Raw genomic sequence first — 17,299 nt, 5'->3', positions numbered from 1 at the left:
GCATCGATGCTGCACGGGGCCCCTCTCATTGTGGTTTTGATTTTCATTTCCCTATTAACTAATTATGGTCAGCATCTTTTCATCTGTTTATTGGCCATTTATACATCTTTGGAAAAATGCCTAGTCAGATCTTTTGCTCATTTTTAAACAGGTTTTTCTTTTTATTATTGAATTATAATAGTTTTTTGTATATTTTAGATACAAGACCCTTATCAGGTGTATGATTTGCAAAAATGTTCTCTCATTTTCTTCGGTTGTCTTTTCACATTCTTGAAAGTGTCCTTTGAAGCACAGAAGTTTTAAGTTTGAAGCCATCCGATTCACCTGTATTTTCTTATTCTGCTTGTGCTTTTGGTGTCAAATCTAGGAAACCAGTGCCTAATCCAATGTCTAGAAGATTTATGTCTGTGTCTTCTTCTAAGAGTTTTATAGTTTTAGCTCTTACATTTAAGTCTTCGGGTTTAATTTTTAAAGTCCATTTCTCTAGCTTCCGTAAGGAAGGTATTGGAAGAAATAGCCACTAAGAAGAAATGGGTAAGGGAGGGTTGAATTTTTTCATGGAACATGTGGTAAGGCTGGAAATCGACTGAGCTTAGGCTGCCCCATTCAGCAGTTGGTGTCTTTTCTTCCTTTGTCTCTTAGTTTGAGTGGCCCTTTCTTAGGGAGTCTCCTGACTACATCCCTGGGTCACTCCCGTTGCCCTCATTGCACCCTGTTATCTCCTGTCAGGGCATTTGTCACTAACATGAGTCTGCTCCTGCCTGTTTACTGGATTTTTCTTAGACTTTCTATTGAACTGTAAGCTCAAAGAGGGCAGGATCTTGTCTGTTTTATTCACCACTTCATCCTTAATACCCAGTACTTATTTTTTTGGAGAATGACATTTCCTGGATCTCCAGGTATTCTGGAATAGAGTGACTAGTATATGACAGGATAAGGTGATTGGATAACTAAAGCTGTAGGGAAACCCCTTCAGGAGGGAGCGAACCTTTTTGGCAGACTTGGTGAGGCCCTCCGGAGTCAGTCACGTCCGCCCCTGAGGAAATGGAGAGAAAGCACGGGTGTCCCTTCAGAGTTTCTCAGAGGAAGTAACCCGTGGTCAGTTTTCTGCCAACAGTAAAAGTCCTTTTTTCAGCAAAGGCCGTGTGTCGTATGTTAATGAAATGAGGAAAGGAGGTGGAATTCCATATTGGAATGTTTTACCATTTAGTGTGCCGTTTTGATAGGGAGGGAAGGCTCACTGTGCTGTATTTCAGGGTGGACTCAACATGGGCTACTGAGTTCTACTTTTTGGAGCCAGCTGCCTTGAATAGCATTAATGTCATTAAATGAAGTAGTATATACATAGGAGAAGGAAGAAAGGTTGGAATTTGCCTGAGAGAACATATAAAACTCGATGTTTGTCATCACCTTGGATCCTCACCGTCACTCTCCACGTGCACACTCGGTGTGATGATCCCGATAGCAGGTTTGGACGATCCCTGTTTTGCACGTTGCCACAGCTCTAGTTATAACTGGTAAAACCCGTTATTACCGGCTATAACCAGTTAACACAGAGCAGAGAGCTTTAGGGTCTGACTCAAGCAAGGTTAGGAAGAGCCCTTGAAAAAGAGCTGAGAGCCTCCGCTGCCTCGTTTGTTGTCTTAACTTCAGGGCGAAGGGGGTTTACTAGCCTGGCTTTGTGGCAGTACACAGAGCAACTTTTCATTCCCTTTAGTTAAAACAGTGTTAAGATCTCAGCCCTTTGAGAGTAAGGAGCTGTAAGGTGAGAGAGAGAAGGAGAAGAGAAGTGTTGGAAATCTTTATGTGACAACTGTACACTCAACTGTGCCCTCATCTTTTCTCATGCGAATGAGCAGATGAGACATCCTGGACCGTTATAGATGCCCCTAAACGAAATACTTGCTGGAAAGGCTGTTCTGGAGCTGCTCTAGGAAGGCCTCCCCACGCCCAGGCTGCCAGACAGGCTTCCCTCACCAGCAGTAAACCCACTTTAAAGCAACGTTAAATCTAATTTAAGGACACAAATTGAAAAAGTAGGTTTGTTTATTGCAGTGTTAGACTTATTAACTCACAAAAGCCATGAGCCTTGGTCTTTCTGTTTACAGATTATAAAATGGAACTCAAAATAAGGTTTAATGGGCTTCCCAGACCGTGTTCCCTGGACAGATTTTTTTTTTTCCCTTCAACAGTAAATTCTGAAATCAAAAGGACTTAAAAAGAGGAGTGCTTCCTGTCATAAATAGGATGGGTGGCATTCTTCAAAGCATTTTACAGCTTCCAACTGTGCATTATAATTTCAAAGTAGCTGAAAAGCATTCTGAGTTTTTTAAATGGTACGTTCATTCAGAAACATTTATTAAGCAGCTACTTATGTGCCAGGCATTGAGACAGGGCCTGGACATAGCCTGAAGGCTCCCAGGCCCATGCTCTCACTGAGCTTGCACTTTATTGTTAGTAAAGACATAAACTACTGAATAAGGAGACAGCAGTTTCAAAGAACATTGGGCTGGAGAGGATGTAAGACACAGCTCTGAGAGAGTGACCCATGGGGAAGCGGGTGGAGCTGAGGAATTCTGGGCCCAAGAGGTGAGTTACGGGATGTGGACATATCAATATCAGGTCATTCCACTAACCTAGGGTGTGCTGGATGAGGTGGGGCCACAGCAGTGCCATCTAGTGTCACAGCAGATGTCCTTGACCTCTGTTGACTTGACCCCTCATAGCCTTCTTGGTAAAAAGCTAAAGGCTATTAACACATTTTGGGACTTTCTGGGACACAGTTGATTGAGATGGACTTTCTGGCATCGTCAGAGGATTGAAAGACTAGTGGAACTGTAGTATATTAATAAGGGGATGCCCTGCAGTTGTTATTACGTTAAAGTATATGGGCCGCACTAAGCTAGTAAATCCAACGGCAGCAAATGGAGAATAAGGAAAAACACAAAATAATATATCCATGTTGTTTATATGTAAAGCTACCTGTTTATAATTTTTACTATTCAAAAATAAAGCAAGGGAAGCAGCTGTGTGCAGGAGCCACAGGTGCTTTTTCAAGCGTGGCAGCGAGTATGCACCAAAACAAACCCTGGCTCCAGGCTTGCAGTGACAGAAGCAACCCAGCTGATTTTCTGAGTCCGACCTTGACTGTGTGTGTAATGTGCTTTGTTGATGGCACAGTGGCTACCAGAGCCAGGTTTGGGGTGTTAGCCAAGTTGTTAACACTGAGCTGTTTTGTCTAACCCTGCAGCGCGTCTGCTCAGCCTCTGCGACTCCACTTACTCTTCAGGCACAGTTAGGCTTCTGTAAGACCCTGGTTTGCAGACTCCACCTCAAAGGAACCCAGCCCCCCGCACCCCCCAGCCAAGGGGGTTTAGTGTTTAATTTAAGATGTTTTCTACCGGACTGATTTAAACTGCTTGAATAACCCACTTATGTTCTTCTCCCTAATATGTCTTTATATGTACTGGAGTTACAGATTACATTTTTATTGAAAGAAGAATTATGTTTAAGGAAAGTCTGAAAACTCCTTTGGAAAATTAGTCCATAAGATAATAAGCAGCTTGTGGGGGAGCATTCTCATGTAAGAATTATTTCTTTGAAGTAGCTTCATGGAGAACACACTAAAATTGAAGACCAAAAAAAAAAAAACAGACACTTGAGATAAAAGGTATAAAAGAGCATTGAGAATTGTAAAGTGTTAATGAACACAGGGTCTGGGGGGGTGTAGTGATTTGCAGAGGAAGCGTCTGGTCAGCGAGGGAGATTGGGAGTGACCTGGTTGAGGGGATTATTCTTCCTAAAGTTCACATTTCCTCAGTGTTGGATCCCCTACCCACAAGTGGCGCCTTGCATTCATGCTGGGCTGTAGGCTCTGTTTCCGAACGAATGCCACAGGTTTTTCAGTACAGAGGAGTGCAGTCCACAGAGGAAAGAAAAGTCCCCACATTCAAGAACACCCTAGATTTCCTGGCAGAATGGGCAGAAGCTGGCCGGAGCCAGCTCGTGAGAGCCTCCCAGCTCTGTGTTCTCTGGCGTCGTGCTGGTGGATTTAGGGGGTTAGCACATCACCCGGGCAGCCTAAGGCGTGGGCTTCCTTTTCAGATCAGGGGTCAGCAAACTAGAGCTGGCTGGTCCAGCCCACTGCCCTTTTTTTTTGTAAATAAAGTTTTATCTGAAGGTAGCCACGCCCACTCGTTTACATATTGTCTAGGGCTGATCTTGTGATACAAGGGCAAATGGGGTGAGAAGCCATAAATGCTCACTGTGACAGAAAAAATTGGCAACCCCTGTTCTAGAGTTCTAGAGTTTAATAGGAGTTGGTTCTGGATGCGTTAAAATTCTCAGATTGAAGAGATTGGGGGGCTGGTGGGGGGGTTGTCTGTTAGCAGTTTTTCTTTCCTTTTCCAGGAGGGAACAGTTAAGTGAGAGGTACGTGTGGTTATATCACATTGGATCGTGGGACTTGTCCCTGAATCTGAGCTGTGGTTTGACCCTACAAGGCAGGTCCCGATTTTCCAGCACTGCTGGAAATCAGAGGAGCTGGCCAGAAGTCGTTCAGTTCGCCTGGGCCTCTTGGGTGGTGATAACGTTCTTGAAATGGTAGAAATGCCATGTGCCTGGAGCTGATGCTGGGATAAGGCTGTCTTTACAGACGGGTTTGGAAAGTTCCCAGGCGCCTGGCCCCTGGGTATACTTCCCTGAGGGTGGATGAGAAGTACCAGCTCCCCCAGGCCTCGAGGAGGCCCCTCCATGAAGGAGCCCCTGCTTCCTCTGCGGGCTCCCGCTGGCACTGGTGTCTCAGAGTCCTGAGTCTAGGCGCAGGGTGGGCCGGCTCTTCTTCCTCGGCTGTGTCATCCCATCCTCTCCCTCCTGCTTCCCACTCCCTGCCAGTGCCTTACCTCCTCAACACCCACCTGACAGGCACCTTGCTCCTTCGGTTTTCACCAGTTAACAAACTTTTCCTTGGAGTTGATACTATCAAGTTTTTATAAATTCAAGAAATAGAACTTTTGAAGTGGAAATGAAAGCCAGAAACATGCTACTCCTGCTAAGAAGACAAGCACTTACTGTGTGGGAGTCACAATCCTAACGCTTACTGCAGCGACCTGGGGCAGTTCCCACAGCAGCCCAGGGGCAGAGGCTCTTCTAGCCCCCGCTCTGGGGAGACAGCTCTGGATCAGGACCCAGTGGGTCATGAAATCAGTTTAGTAGGTCGCCAGCCAGCATAAAGAAAGAAGAACAGTAACTGTCAGCGGTTGCATATAGTGAGGGAAAGTATTAAAAAAGAAACTTTCGTTTCTCTGTGTGTGTGTGTGTGTGTGTGTGTGTGTGTGTGTGTGTGTGTGTGTGCATACACATGTATACATATCATGTGCAAAATGTATTTTGTATACCCAGGACACATGTCTGCTCAGGTCTCCCAGGTGGCTCGGGCCTGTTACCACCGATATACTCCATCCTCCCTGGGGAGTCCCTGCTGTGGGTCGGGGGTCCCCCATCCTGGAGCAGTTACAGTTACATGAATTATAGGAGGGTTTTAATGTCCTATCACGAAACGTGGGTCTGACATGAATGGGCTTCTGCAGGCTTACCCTTCCTTCTTCCTACCCCAAATTCTAAGACCCTCCCATGTGCCCCCAGCCCCAAAGAACCATTGCATTAGTGGGCACTCCTGGGAGAGCATTGATATCTGTGGGCTCCTCACCCTCTGTACATGGAGGCTTTGGAAACTTCTGGAATTCATTTCCAAAGGTGTTAATTAGCACTGCTAATTTAAAACCCACCCATGCACTGAGGCAACCACCCATATCATTTTTCTGTTCAACGTCCCTTAAGCAGAACACTTTGAAAAGTGTTCTAATTAGTCCAGCTAATTTTTGTTGGACCAAAGTATAATGGGTGCCACACCTGTGTGTGCACATCTTCATTGTTGCAAGAGTCAGGGACCCGCATTCCCTTTCTTCATCATCATCCCCCCTCATTCGTGTGCCAGGGACTGCTAAATGCTTTGCTTGTGTTATGGAACCTTCAGCGTGGCGTGGGCGGTGGATGCACTCCTGTCCTGGCAGGAGGTGGGCCAGACCAGCTGCTGTCTGCACTGAAGACTCAGTGAGGAAAAGACGGGCATGTGCTCCAGAGGCGAGGCTTCCAGTGCCCTGCGACACCGCACGCTCTGGGGCGGCTGGAACGAGGGTGCTGGTGCTCTAGGTCCTCCGACCCTGCTGCTCGCCACCACAGGCAACTCTGCCTCTTCCCACTCCTGAAACGTCCCTTTTCTGATTTTCTCGAGATTTCTTATTCTTTTTCTGCCTGCTCCGCCATCCCTCGCCCTTGCCCCTTACCCCTTACCTGTCTGTGGCCCGACCCCGTTGCTGGAATTCAGGGCTAAGGTGTTTGCTGGCTCGAGGCTTTCAGGTGATTCCTAGCATGAGTTTGGAATGACTTTATGAATCTGAGTCACCGTTGAAAAAGTCATTAAATTTTTTTATCTCTCTTGAGACATTGCAGAATAATGTGAATATTCAAAGTGTAAGTATTGATTGGTTTTAGCATAATGTATACACCCATGAAACGCTGACGCTAAATGAACGGAGTCAAGAGGCCATAGACGCTGTGGAAGGCCTGCTGGGCCCAGGTGTTCCCACAGATGTACTTATGTGGTGGTGTTTACTTTTCACCTCACTGAGGAAGTTAAAAGACAAGGTGACCACTACCACCATTAACTAATTAACTAGTTAGAAAATAAAGAAGAGCAGATCTACAGAACAGACAGCTTTCTTCTTAGAGACCTGCCTCTGCTTCTGAATTCTCTGATGCTTCCCAGCACTGGGAACTTCACTTTCCTCCATTATCAACAGAGGAAGGAGCTAGATACAAGTGTGGTGACCTCTGTCAGGAATTTTTTTTTTTTAAGTTTCTCAGTGATCTGGAGAAAGGAGGTATTCCATCAGTGCCCACGTGGAAATATTGCTGGGAGAAATTGTGACAAATGTCACTTTGCTGCCAGCTTTTCAGGAAGACCCCCGTTCCAGGTGTGACAAGTGGCCTTGCGAATTGTGGGTCCTGGACAGTTTGGAGGATAAAAGATAAAAATTTTCTTTGTTTCTCAAAGAAATGCGAAGAGAAGTAGAAACCCTGGGCACAAGCAAGAGATAATCTGTTGGGCCCTCAGCCTCACACAGCATCTCTGTGATGTCTTTTAAACATCCTGTCATTGAAATTTTGAATTATGTTTAATTCTTTTGTAATGAAAAGGCTTGTTGTTTTTTCTGCTCTTTGTGGGGTGGAGAGAGGGGTTGGTCTGTATTTCCTGGATGGCATGTTAGCCTTCAGGGGTCAGAAGACTAGATCTCTTATTAATTGTGACAACTAACTATTTTTAACAGTAAGGGGAGTGGAAATGCTGACTTCATATTGGTTGTGAAAGAGCCTCTTTCAGTCATCTCAGCTCTTGGATCTTCTTCCAGTCGTTGTAGTGGGACTGGCCCTGCCGTTTGCCCCTCTGTGGACCTTATCCTACTAGGAAACAGACCCTAATTTATGCTTTGTTATTTCTGTATGTGTAAATAAGATGAAGGAGAGCACAGGGAGAAAAAAAATGGGAGGCCAATAATACCTCCATTCTCAAAATCAGATCTAAAAAAATATAGTGTCCCCAAGTTTTGGAGTGATAAACTGCTGTCTTTGTCAAAGGCTTGGTGTGATCAGGTTGCAAAATCCAAGTCGTTAGATCACTGTCAAGCTGACAAGAGTTCTCTTATGCTTGTCTCTCCTAAAAGCTGGTACAGCTGTCCCCCTGTGCAATGGTGAGAAGTGAAAGCATGTGGCCCCAGTCCCCTGACTCTCATGCCGCATGGCGGACACCCCACCGGGCCACACTGACTTGCCGGGGCCTTCTCCTTTCACAGAGCTCACAAACAAAAAGACACAACACATCCACTGGTGCGTGGATGGGACTGGTGGTTTCTGTGAGTTGGGACAGAAACGAGAAATGGAGGCATCCAAGGGGCCCATTTGGGTTCTGTCCAGTGCTCAGCCTTTGGTACTCAAACCAAAGCACGAGAGCGGGGATTTGGTTGTTCTTCTGGTAGCTTCTTTGGTTGGTGCAGTATCTGAGCTCTGTTCAGTTGTTCTTCTCCAGATATTTTAAGGGCTACCCTTTCCCTTTTATGGTGTTAATTTCTTTCTTTCTTTTTTTTTAATGTAAATGACTGCTTATATTTGTTTATTTATTTATGACTGTGTTGAGTCCTCGTTTCTGTGCGAGGGCTTTCTCTAGTTGTGGCAAGCGGGGGCCACTCTTCATCGCGGTGCGCGGGCCTCTCACCATCGCGGCCTCTCTTGTTGCGGAGCACAGGCTCCAGACGCGCAGGCTCAGTAATTGTGGCTCACGGGCCCAGTCGCTCCGTGGCACGCGGGATCCTCCCAGACCAGGGCTCGAATCCGTGTCCCCTGCATTGGCAGGCAGATTCTCAACCACTGCGCCACCAGGGAAGCCCTATGGTGTTAATTTCTATTGGCTATATAGGAAAGAGAACATTTTGTTGAAGGTAGAAAGATTTCCAAGACCTGTCCAGCCCAACCTGCTTCCCTTTTGCTGTGATGATCCAAGGCGATTAGCTCATTTCCATGTGCCTCTGAAATTCCTTCGTGAATATAAAAAGTTTGTTGGCATCCTTTTCTTAGAAGTTCAACGGGCCTGACTGCCTGTAAGCAAAGGGCCCACCGCCAGAGCCCCCTCGTGTCTCAGAGTGCACTGTAGCTTAGGGGAAGGGTTCTTTCCAAAAGATGTTTCTTTATTTCATTCCTAATTGCTTGTGTGTAAATCTATTTATGGTGGATTAAAGAAGAGATCCGGCCATCAGTGGGTAATGATATAATTTACAGGGGCCCCAGCCAAAATGTTGAAATTGCTTGCATTTTACTATTGCCACAAATGGATTACTATAAAGGGTCTCCTTCTTTCAAAGGCAGTAAAAACAAAGAGTGATGGAAGGAGGCTTTTTTATTTTTTTTAATGCACATCATCACTTCCATGTATGGCTAGTGTTGAACCAATAATGGAGTATAAAATGGTGGACTGCTCACCGGATTTAATTGAGAGGGCTTTAATGCAGTAGAAAATGGCCCAGAATCTCCAGATAAAGAACGTGTCTGAAGTGCCTGGAGATGGGGGGTGGTGCGAGACTGCCTCTTATCAGCAGAGGCAGCCAGTGCTGGGATCCAGCTCCCCTGTTGTCTGTAGGGTTTGGGGCAGGGTTTCCTGGCAGATTCCTGCTTGTAAGCCTTTTGTCACGTATCTTTACTAAAGGGCACCCACCCTTAGCTTGTGTGTTTTCAGTAGGTTGTGCGGACCTGCAGCCCACACCCGTGGGCATGTGGCAGGATCTGCCCGTGTCAAGGTGGGCTGCTCCCCTTCCTCCCCCTCCGGCAGGCACCCCGAGCTCCTCAGAGGGTGCGCTTTGCCTCTTAGGAATGTGGAGAGCGGCGTCTTCCTCCTTTTACTGTGTTTATTGTTGCAGTCACCAGCGCTGAACCAAATCGGTTATTGCAGGAAATAAAGTAGTTGTGGTTTGTAAAAGAAACCTTCGCTGACAGCATCCTGCAGGGCAGAGCACCAGCCCTGCTGCCCAGGGATGTGTGTTTAATTTCCCAGTTACGTTTTGCATTTGTCTATTATCTTGCAAAATGGTCTTTGAAAACATCAGAACCCCTAAGTGAAACATGCACCTTCTTCCCCTAAAGTTGACTGGCAGCCCTCCTCATGAAGGAACCTCATGGTTCCTTCCTTCGTAAAAGAAGTTAAATGAAAATGAAATTTAAAAGTGTCAACAACGTTAATATACTTCAGAGAGTAACTTTTTCTAACAGGAAAGGCTCTCCATCATTAAACTTGTTAGGCCAAGGAAACCTACCAGTTTTTTGCTTACTGGATTTTCTCCTTTCTTAAGGTTCGCCATCGATGGTGTGAACTTGTTGTTAAGCACAAATACACAAAAGCGTACAGAAACGTGGAGAGGTTCCTTCAGGAGGATCAGGTAAGTTTCAATTTTCAGCAGATGGGGATTCTTCAAATGCTGTCCCCTGACTATGCAGTACACTTAACACAGGGACCCAAGTTGTCGACATCTCTATTTTAAAAACAAATATTTAAACATTTTTCAAGGATTTTAAAGAGTTGTTAGTTGCTTACCTACCAAACTTTTGAGCTGATTTTTTTCCTCTGTCTTTGTATCCCATTGAATCATGTCCCTTAGAAGCTCCCTTGGTTTGACGTAGCTGTGGCCCACTGCCGTTACCAGTGAAGCATGGGCAGACCTCATGAGCTTTCTGCATCTTTGAACCTCAGATTCATTAGGTCAGGGTTGTGGCTTAGTGATGCCATGGTGTGTACCTGTGCCTTCAGTGGCCCTCACTTAAAGTATGTATGAAGATTAGACTGGGAGAGCCCTGGCTGGCTGGGACAGTCTGGTCTGTATCTGCACCTGCCACAGCAGGTGGAACCCTGTGCTGAGTTTCCTTCCCGTGAGAACGCTCCTCACTGTTCACCAGGGAAAGCGATCACCTTGCAAGGAGCCCACAGGAAGCACGTGCGTGCACGAACCCGTTGGAAGATGTTTTCCTTGCCGCCTCTGCTGGGCCGCAGCCTGTGGGGGTCAGCACCCCGCCACACCGTGTCCCCCAGCGTGGCTGTCCATGGTGGTTGCACGTGCCGTGGCTTCTGTCAGCTGCGGGGAGCTGGCTGCAGCTCGTTCCTGTTGGCGTGACCAGTGCATGCCTCTGAGTGAGCTTTCTGCCGGGCACTGTGGGCTGACAGAATGGAGCCATGTTTCGGTTCGGGTGGAGAGTTGTGGGTAGGGGCAACAAAGGGGCTTTTGAGAGGGCCTGAGTACAGGGGGCAGCCAGCAAGTGAGGGCTCGTTATTCCCGCAAAGAAAAATACACGACTTTGTACCAGAAGAAATGTCCCATTTGCACAGTGAAGCAAGAGGTGTTTTGGAAACACAGAGGGGAGTATAAGGACAAAATGTAAGAGCAACTTAAGGCCTGTTCTGAAAACCAAAATTAACTGCAGTATATTTGGAACCATGATCTTTGCCAAATAAGGATTACCGTAGCTTTTTCAGGAAAGAATTTTTGGACCCCTAACCACCAAGTTTTCATTTTTGCGCTGTATTTGAGATCCTTCTTTTAACTTGCTCCAGGAGAACGTAATCTGTAGCATAACTAAGCTTAGAACAAGAGAGAAGGCGGAACCAAGTGGATCTTTTGGTTTTCCAGAACATAACTGGCTGTTTTTAAAACTGTAGGAAAAATGCAGATGTGAGTCATTGTTCTCGAAACAGAAGAGCCAGTGTTTGCCACGGTAGTGGGGCCCGTTGAAGGGAGCTGGCAGGCTGGGCTGGAGCAACAGGCATCTTCCAGGGCGGCCCAATGGCTCTCCCCACCCGTGGCGCCATGTGACGGGGTGGTCTTCATTCCCCAGCTGTGCTAGGCACACACGTTCCTGGGAAGATGGCCTGTGTCTGTGTGACACACCCACGGCGCCTCGGGTGCTTCTTTCAGCTGCGGGGGTTTCCACGGGGGTCAGTCACCACGGGAACCTCCCTGTCCTCGTCAGCTGTCACTAGAGAAACGCTCGCAGTGTCGTCAGTTCAACCACCAGGGTCTGTTGACGGAATTGATAGCCAAGAATTCCTTGGGGGTTGCAGTGAGAACAAGAAAGAGAAGAGGATCGAAAGCTGCAGGTTCCTGAAGTACAGCTATTCGGCCGTCTATCTTTTCTAGGGTCTTTGTAACTTCCAGGCCAGCAAGTCCGTGTGGAACAAGCGCAGACTGTGCACTCGAGCGCGTGGGGGCACATGATTGCCTTTCCTTCAGCTCTCTGGCCTCTGTGCCTTCCACAGGCCATGGGCATCTACCTCTACGGGGAGCTGATGGTGAGTGAGGACGCCCGGCAGCAGCAGCTCGCCTGCAGGTGCTTCGAGCTGAGCAGGGAGCAGATGGACAGACCCTCAGCCGAGGTGGTGGCCGAGATGTTGTTTTAAAGAGGTGATTCTCTCTCTTTCCTTTCTCTGTTGTTCGGCTCTGAGATTCCTCTTAGGAGCTAAGTCAGTCAGTAAGCCAGATGGTGAGCCGAGGGCCCCAGCAGCTTCCCTTAGGGTGCGGGGGGCACCTCATCTGGCCGAGCGGCCACTGGAAAGCCCGTGCCGCCCACCCCGGCGGAACCGCCTTCCTCGGCGCCGTTTTGGCCGCTTCCGGTTTTGTTATTTGTGGGGGACGGAATTCGCAGGAGAACATCCTGAGTAGGTTAGAAGGTGCGCTGCAGAGCCTCGTGCAACCGCGAGCCGCGTCTTCAAGGGGAAGGCTGACGCGGGGGTGTGTGGCGGGCTCCCCGCACCCTGAGCTGTGAGCAGCCGTGTGAGAACTTGCGGTCCCTCAGGCTGTCCCCGCCTGGTGGGCGAGGCTGGCAGGTCCTTCCTCCCAGTGTCCTGAATTTCTCTACATTGCGTGTCTGCTGGCAGGCGGGCAGGTTACCTGGAGTGGGGCAGAGTTGGAGTGGGAGTCCTAAATTATTTAAACTGCTTCCTCTTGTTAATTGTGCTTGGCACTGACCTGTTACGTTCACATTTTAGCAGTTTTTAACTGTGGATTTCTGCATTCTAAAAGTAATTTAGCAATGGTACAAAAAGTTTTGTAAGTAGAACTGTGGGATTCTAAGTGTTTTTTTTTTTTTTTTTTTTGTCTAACATTGTCATTTCTCTTCCTCTCTGGTTTTCTTTAAGGTTTTACATGATATTATAGGGTATGTCTAATTTTGTGGTTTTTTAAAACTTAGCATCAAATTTCAAGCATTTTTCATGTAATATAGCTTCTCTATAATTTTAATGGATATTTAATATTTTATGTTGATATTCTTAACCTATTGTTGGACATTTAGTTTGCTTCTAATGTTTTGCTCTTATAAAAACCATTTCTGTCTAATAGGTTTAACTGTCTTATTTATCTGAAAGAACTCTAATGCTGAAGAGAGAAAGGTTTTCTAAAGTACAATTCTGTTCTTCCAGAAGAGTCAAGGAGCCATGTTGGCCAGGAAAGGAAGTAGTGGGAATAATTGCCACGATTGTGCATCTCGTAGCGGAGCAGCTATGTGCAGGCTTCCCCAGAGCTCCCCTGTGGCAGCTTCAGAGCCTGTTCAATGACGGGCCAGTTTAAAAAACAGACAGAACAGTTACACAGTTATGTGTTGCCAACCTCATATAGTAATCAGTATAAATCGTATTTCTCTTCAGATTTTTAATTTCACGGAGAGTTTGTGTTTCTTGAAGTGTGTGAAACTACAGTGGTGCAGACTATGCCTTTGATGTTCCCTGGGTTCCAAATTGTGGAGAAACCACCGCGGGCTACACAGCTTTGGCAGTTCTTCATTGTGATTTTTTTGCCCCCAAGTAGGCAAAGGAGTAGTCCCGGTCACAAGCCTGCTCTTTTCTCACCGCCCCTCTGTCGCTGCCCTTCTGGATGAACACAGGGTCATGTGCACGCCCTTTCCCCCTGCTACCCCAGAACAGCTGGTCAGTGCATTTTTTATTTCATCTTCCAAAGCTGCACTGGCATTTGTATGGTCATCTGTGAGTCCTTTGATTTTAAAAAATTATACCCCTAGGACGCCCAGTAAATGAACAGCAAACAGAAATAAAACCCATTTGGTAGTGTAGCAGGCCTGGAGGTGGTGGTGCTGTCACCTTGTGCCCGAGGAAGCTGGTGTGTGCGATGTGGGCAGCCCTGTGGCGCTGCCCCCAAGTGCTCTGGCTGCTTGGGTTCCTGGCATGCTGATTTGTGACTTAAGATTAAAATCACATTGCCAGGGATTACCACGCAACCACGACCCTGACTGCTCCTCCAGAAGCCATAGTTACTCTCTCTCTGCAGTTCGGGGAACAGATGCATCTCATAGCTCCTCTCTGGAAACAGAAGAAGCCAACAGCCTTGGAAGATGCTCTCCAGCCCTTTCATTATGCCCAGCCGACGACCTCTCTGACGAGGTGCAGAGCTTAGCTGATTGGTGAACAGTGACTGGTTTCCGCTTTGTTCACAGTGGCTAAGTTCTGCACCTGAAGAGAAGGTGAGATGGGGACAGTTAAGTTGGAGCTGCCGGGGCAGAGGCCGCTGCTGAGCGGTCAGCTCGGGGACCGAGCACGATTCTGGAGGATGAGGGCCTGCCTGGCCCCAAGGATGCACTTTGCCTTGTTACGAATGCAAGGAACATACCAAAAGTCTACGGAAATATAAATCCGCTAATTAGACATCGGTGTCTGAAAGTTCAAATGTATTGAAAGCTGCAAAATTATTCTTGTAAAAATCTAAAACCCAGTGAATCACGAAAGTCGAGTGAGACCATGTCAGCAGTCGATGGCGTGTGAGTAGAGCCGGGTACTTTCAAAGGAGACTCCCTGTTGTGATTTCCGAGCACGGTGAACTCTCTCTTGTATTTGCAGTCCAGGTTTCTGTGTCTTCTGCAGCCGCCCGCGGGACGAGGCCGAGCAAGCTCCCAGCTGAGGCACTGCTTCTCCGGGCTGTCAATTGGACCCGCCCTCCGGTGCCTACTGAGCTGATATCAGTTCTCATTTTACACACTGGCTCAGTTCAGCAGGAACAGGAGTCGAGCCCTAGAGCAAAGCCTTCCTGTCTGTGAGTGCCCGGAGGCTCGGGAGCTGGGGCTGCAGCCGCACGAAGACAGGCCCGAGCGTCCACAGCAGAGCTGACCGGCGGCGGAGGCCCCTGCGTATGTGCCCTGTGTGTGGGTGTTGCTAGAGCTCTGCTGACACGACAGGAACGAGCTTCCACCCATTGGCGCCACGCCTGCCACGCAGGCAGTGCATAATACCTCTGTCACGGTGTAGGACGGCCCGAAAGCAGTCGGAGTGAGTGCGGGGCTGAAACAGGCTGCCTTCCTAGTATCTGTCCTGTGAACGGAGCCCAAGTTATAGCCGCCGGCTTTCACAGCCCTGTGTGAGCAAAGCGAATGGCACATGGTGCAGCTGTAAAGCCCCTTCTCGGGGCTGTAAGATGTGCCCTGGTCTCCTCCTGTCCTCCGCTCGTGGTCCTCTCTCCAAAGCTGAGAGCAAAGGCACACACAAAGGTACTCATTTACAAGAATTCCTCCGTTGTGACCGGGCAGTAAATTTTATTGCTGTTTCCTTTGCAGGAAAGATCACAGCGAGATTCTTTTTCATGCATCTACTCGTAGCCCTGGTGGGACCAGGATCACATTGACCCTGGACATCAAAGGAAGGATTATGGGGCTGCTAAAGCCATCAGCCGACAGCAGTGTGCACATCGTGGGGCGACCTTCCCAGAGGCCCTCACAGCGGAGCCCGTGTCAAAGGCACATCCTTGTAAACGGTCTCCACAGGGCTGTGTGATGCCTTTGTGCCCACCCTGGATGTGCCACCTCAAGATCCTGAATCTGAATTGAGTCTCCCCTGTGAGTTCAGTGCAGTTCTTTTCACACAAAGATGGAAGATACCTGAGGCCCGTCGGAAGACCTGCTGAACCTTCTCCATCCATCCCTCAGCATGTGGATATTTATTCCTGCACTTCCAGAAAGTCAGAGTTTCTGCATACTGGGACCACCTCTGCAGGATTACTTTGATTGATATGTCCTGTATTTAGATTTTCCAAAATTTTAGTACCTTTTGGTAGAAGTGCAGGATAACACTATTAAGATGTATTAATAATAAAATGTAATGGATTCGGTTTTTTTTCTTCCTGTTTGCTTCCTAATTTAATACTATATTTAAAAAGGGAAAAAAAAAAAAAAAGTGAAAGAAGAGGGTGGTCTCCTCCTTCTGGTGTCATTCTTTTCTCACCTTACTGGGTTTCTCTGTACTTTTCCAGGTGGTGTTGCTATACCTGGGAGGACAGTGGGCCCCCTGCTCCTGATGGAGGCACCATCGGGCACCATGGGGTCTGTGGTGATGTTGCCTCTTTTCCCACAAATGTTTGAAGTTAAAAAAAAAAAAAAAATTAAGCTTCTCAGGACTGTCCAAAGGGAAGAAGGATGGCTTTAAGACGCTCCAGAAGCCACAGTGGTTGGTGCAGTCACGTGATGGCGTGAGGCTGAGCTTAGCGGGAGTGAACTGACCCGCCTGCAGGGGCTGCGCTCGCGGGGCTGCGGACCCGCCGGTGGGGGGACGTGCGGCTCCACACAGCCCTTCGTTAGGAGCTGCTGACCTTCAGAGTTACTTAGCAGTGACCGTCATTCTAGAAGGGTTCCTACGTGTTGGTTCTTTGCTGTTACGTGTGCTCTGCCTATGGTTGTATATGTGCTTTGTTTACCATATGGGTAGAAGAATAAAAATCTGATTTTTAAATATGAAGAAATGTCAGAACGCTGTTCTCTGTGAAGACTTGGAATAAACGACTCTTTCTCCCTCTGGTCGGCGTGTGTCTGGTCCTCTGCGAGGCGGAGCAGGAAGCCCGGGCACAGCCTGCTGCTCAGTGCGCCTCAGGGGCTGCAGGTGACCAGCCAGCCTGGTGGTGTGGTTTGGTCTTGTTTTTCCGAAAAGTTAAAGCCACGCTTTGTCATCTTTAGAAACTGCTGAGGCAGAGGTGAGCTGCCGCGTGAGTGGTCTCGCGCTAAGACGGCTGGTCCCCTAGCCCCGTGGCCCGAGGGTCCCGCGCTGGCTCCCAGCACGGGCGCGGCCCGCAGGCGGCCGGTCCTGGAGGGGCCGTCGGGGCCCGAGCGCCGCCTGCCTCGCTGGCTGTGGGTAGTTTGCCTTCCCGCCTGCAGGCTGGCACTCTTGCGGGCGGGGCTGTGCCTGTGGTGAAGGAGGGGCGAGCGGCCTCCATGGGGCCTTCCTGTCTCCCTCCAGCTGCACCCCGTACCCACTCCGTCCAGGCTCCCGGGACTCCTGGGGCGGGTTCTCCGAGCTGGCCCTCCGTACCTCCCGAGAGGGCTGCGGAGAGCGTGCTGTGGGGGAGGCTGAGGCCAGGGCCTGGCAGGCGCTGCCGGGTTCCAGAGCGGCCGCCAGTCAGTAAGAAGACAGGTGTGTAAAGCTAGCACCCTGCATTCTTACATGATTCATCTGTTTTGAGAAAAGTTTCATGTGGGTGATGGGCAGCTTCCCCAGGGCACATCATGGAACTTAGGCTGCTTTATCTGCACGACCCGGGCACCTCCTGAGGGATGCCTCGGTCCAGGTGGGAGTGTTTGCCGAGGACCCAGGAGCCCCGGGGACAGAAGATGGCTGTCTCGGAGAGGCAAGGATACGGGAGCCTGCCCTTCCCAAGTTCCT

At 48.5% G+C, this 17,299-nt stretch overlaps 1 protein-coding gene across 1 annotated transcript in view; it reads left to right on the top strand.

Annotated features, from left to right (window-relative positions):
• AOPEP (aminopeptidase O (putative)) overlaps positions 1-16,440 on the top strand; it is a 372,310-nt gene extending 355,870 nt beyond the window's left edge. The window contains 4 exon segments of the mRNA XM_082401307.1: positions 9,954-10,040; positions 15,208-15,228; positions 15,231-15,251; positions 15,254-16,440. Of these exon segments, the coding sequence (XP_082257433.1) occupies positions 9,954-10,040; positions 15,208-15,228; positions 15,231-15,251; positions 15,254-15,424 (300 nt within the window). The 3' untranslated portion in view covers positions 15,425-16,440.
• The last annotated feature ends 859 nt before the right edge of the window (positions 16,441-17,299 follow it).

The sequence above is a fragment of the Balaenoptera borealis genome, assembly GCF_965194805.1.
Source record: "Balaenoptera borealis genome assembly, chromosome: 8".
Taxonomy (NCBI): Eukaryota; Metazoa; Chordata; class Mammalia; order Artiodactyla; family Balaenopteridae; genus Balaenoptera; species Balaenoptera borealis.
The sequence above is the reverse complement of the archived record's forward strand: the minus strand, read 5'-3'. Positions and strand labels throughout refer to the sequence as shown.